The sequence below is a fragment of the Rhagoletis zephyria genome, unplaced genomic scaffold, assembly GCF_001687245.7.
Source record: "Rhagoletis zephyria isolate East Lansing unplaced genomic scaffold, Rhagoletis_zephyria_1.1 Rzeph_scaffold_10962, whole genome shotgun sequence".
Taxonomy (NCBI): Eukaryota; Metazoa; Arthropoda; class Insecta; order Diptera; family Tephritidae; genus Rhagoletis; species Rhagoletis zephyria.
This window is the reverse complement of record NW_016168039.1, coordinates 1-2,540: the sequence shown is the minus strand read 5'-3', so window position 1 is coordinate 2,540 and position 2,540 is coordinate 1. Positions and strand designations below refer to the sequence as shown.

At 35.6% G+C, this 2,540-nt stretch overlaps 1 protein-coding gene across 1 annotated transcript; it reads right to left on the bottom strand.

The window, feature by feature from the left end:
• Positions 1-428: 428 nt before the first annotated feature.
• On the bottom strand, positions 429-2,534 carry LOC108376786 (uncharacterized). Its single transcript, XM_017633029.1, has 5 exons — positions 2,504-2,534; positions 1,584-1,901; positions 1,384-1,513; positions 1,153-1,309; positions 429-700 (listed from the first exon to the last, which is right to left on the bottom strand). Exons 1-5 carry the CDS (start codon positions 2,519-2,521, stop codon positions 490-492), a joined length of 834 nt encoding a protein of 277 aa, XP_017488518.1. The 5' UTR covers positions 2,522-2,534; the 3' UTR covers positions 429-489.
• Positions 2,535-2,540: the final 6 nt, after the last annotated feature.

Here is a 2,540-nt window from a genome sequence, read left to right as displayed (position 1 = left end):
AAAAAAAAAGTTTGTTTGATGTTGCTCGGATCAGAAATTGAACCACCTTCCGAGCGGCAGTAGGCGCAAGAAAGTCAGAAAAAATGAAATAATATGTTAAAATGAGACCAAACGTGAATTTTTCACTGTTCTTTATTTGTTTTACTTTTGATCTAAAAAAAACCTTTGAACTTATTATGCTTTACACTTTTCTAAATATATATAAATACATAAAAGTTATCTTTACTGTTAATAGCTTTATTGTAATTTTTGGTCATGACTTCATACCAACATAAGCATTTTCACTGTATGAGAACTATGTAAAACAAAACCGGTTTATCTGCTTTGTAATTTGCAATTTTTCGAATAACTCCAAAACCGGGTTTGAAAAAATAATAGATAACTAATAGATACATGTGTATATTTTTTTTTTAAGTTATTTAAATTTTTCTACTTTTCGTAATTTTTTTTTTTCTAATTATTTATGTTTGAGTCTTCGCTTTCCATAAATTACATGCCATTTTCTACATCATCCTTCGCTGTTCTTGGCGCGTGGTTGGCCTTGGGCAAAAACAAACCCAAAATTCCTGCAACAATAAGCGCCACTGATGGGCTGAAAAGTGCCCATTCGCAATGTGTCTCGATGAGTGCGCCTAAAATGCTGGATCCAGTGACGCTGCCAATGCGACCGATCATGAGAGAAATACAAACAGCCATAGCTCTGGAAGAGAAAAATTTCACAGTTAATTCCTATTATCGTCAGCTGTCATAGTCCAATATGCACAATGCAAACTTTTTTCTAATCTTTGAGAAATTCTTGATTCTCAAGTGGATATACAACATTTTTCTCCAACATTTTCCCCATGTTTTGACTAAAAGTTGAATAAAGTCTGAATCCAAATTGATATCTAAGCTTTTCTCAAAAGTTGAATAAAGTCTGAATCCAAACTGCTATCTAAGCTTTCCTCAAGTGGAGAACTCAGATTATTTTGCATACAAAAAATGTGCCCTTTAGTTAGAGAATGGGTTGGTTATCCAATTGAGGTACACTTGAAAATCAACACTGGACCTTGCAATTTGTATTGGATCTCCACTTGATCTCATATTCAATATATATACATATATATTTCAAAAGTTATTAATTTTAATGTATCTATGAGCATACGTACATACCTCAAATTCGTTGGAAATATTTCCACAACAATCGCATTGACCACCGTAATGCATAGGCCACAGCAAAGCGTAACCACAAAGAGGTATATCGCCAGAAGAGGCACTTTGATAGAGAAAGCTACCACGCCACAAGCTCCACATATGAAGAGAATTGCAACTGCAATCAAAAACGTGAGAACAATCAAATATTTCGTCTACATACATACATATGTACAAGACAAAACTACTTACAAAGGACAGGCTTGCGGCCGAATTTGCTAATAGCGTACATAACAACCGATAGGAGGGATGCATAAATAAATTCTAGCACTAAAGTGTGTTTGTATGTAGAAATTTCCAAATGCATAACACAGCCTTCATCCTGTCGATGAGTTGTAGAAAAATACATACATAAATATAAGCCTTAAAAGTCTATAGATTACATTACTTACATTTTCATTTGTAACGGTAAAATTTGCTGATTGTGTGATTTTGATAATGTTACAAAGGCTTTCCGGTTCTGAAGATTTCTCTGTGTATTGCATTGTAAGATTAAGGATGTACGGGAACCACATATATATGCCATGGGCACTAAAGAATATGATGTACAATATGAGACTAGATAAGAATGTTTTCCGGATGTGTTCCCTCATAAATAGTGGTGCCGTTTGTTTCCACATGGATTTCATTATAGACACAAGTATATTTCCTTTTTCGATTCCTTGTTTTTTCGCTACCGGTGTATCGGCATCTGGTAGCAAGAAAATGTCCTGCAAATAATGAGGTAAAGAAAAATACTTATAATGAGATGATAAAGGACACAGATTCTTTTGACCGTTTTCGGTAGGTCTGCGGTAGTTATTTCGTTATCATCTCTCTTGCTAGAAAAAAACTTTATCAAACATACGAGTAGAATATGGTCCGCAGAACCCCCTTGCTTGTCCTACATTAGATACGACATCTAACTCACAATTTCTACTTGTGCGAGCATTTGTTCGATTTGTAATCAGGGTTAGCATAAGCCACTCCACGTTCCCAGACGTACGCTAATAGCTTCTGTCTACAGTTGAATGAGTTTTGTCGTAGCTTCCGCGGTGTACAGAAAAGCGGAACATGTACTGGGCTTTCTTGAGTGTCTGTCTGAACTAAGTAGGGCTAGCATCGATTTGTGACCTTCAGTAGAAAGACGAATTGCTTTTTCTTCTACAGAGAGAAATAATATAAAGAGCTTCTCTAATGTATCGCAAAGCACGCATGGTGGTTTAAATGTGCATCCTTCCAACGTTAGATGAGAGCAGCCACGATATCCTGCCAACCTTCCTACCTAAGCTACATTTTATGTTGTTTTTGCTGTTATAACAATAACACTTACCTGAAAAGCTGGTTCCATTTGCTTGTTCTTCCAATTT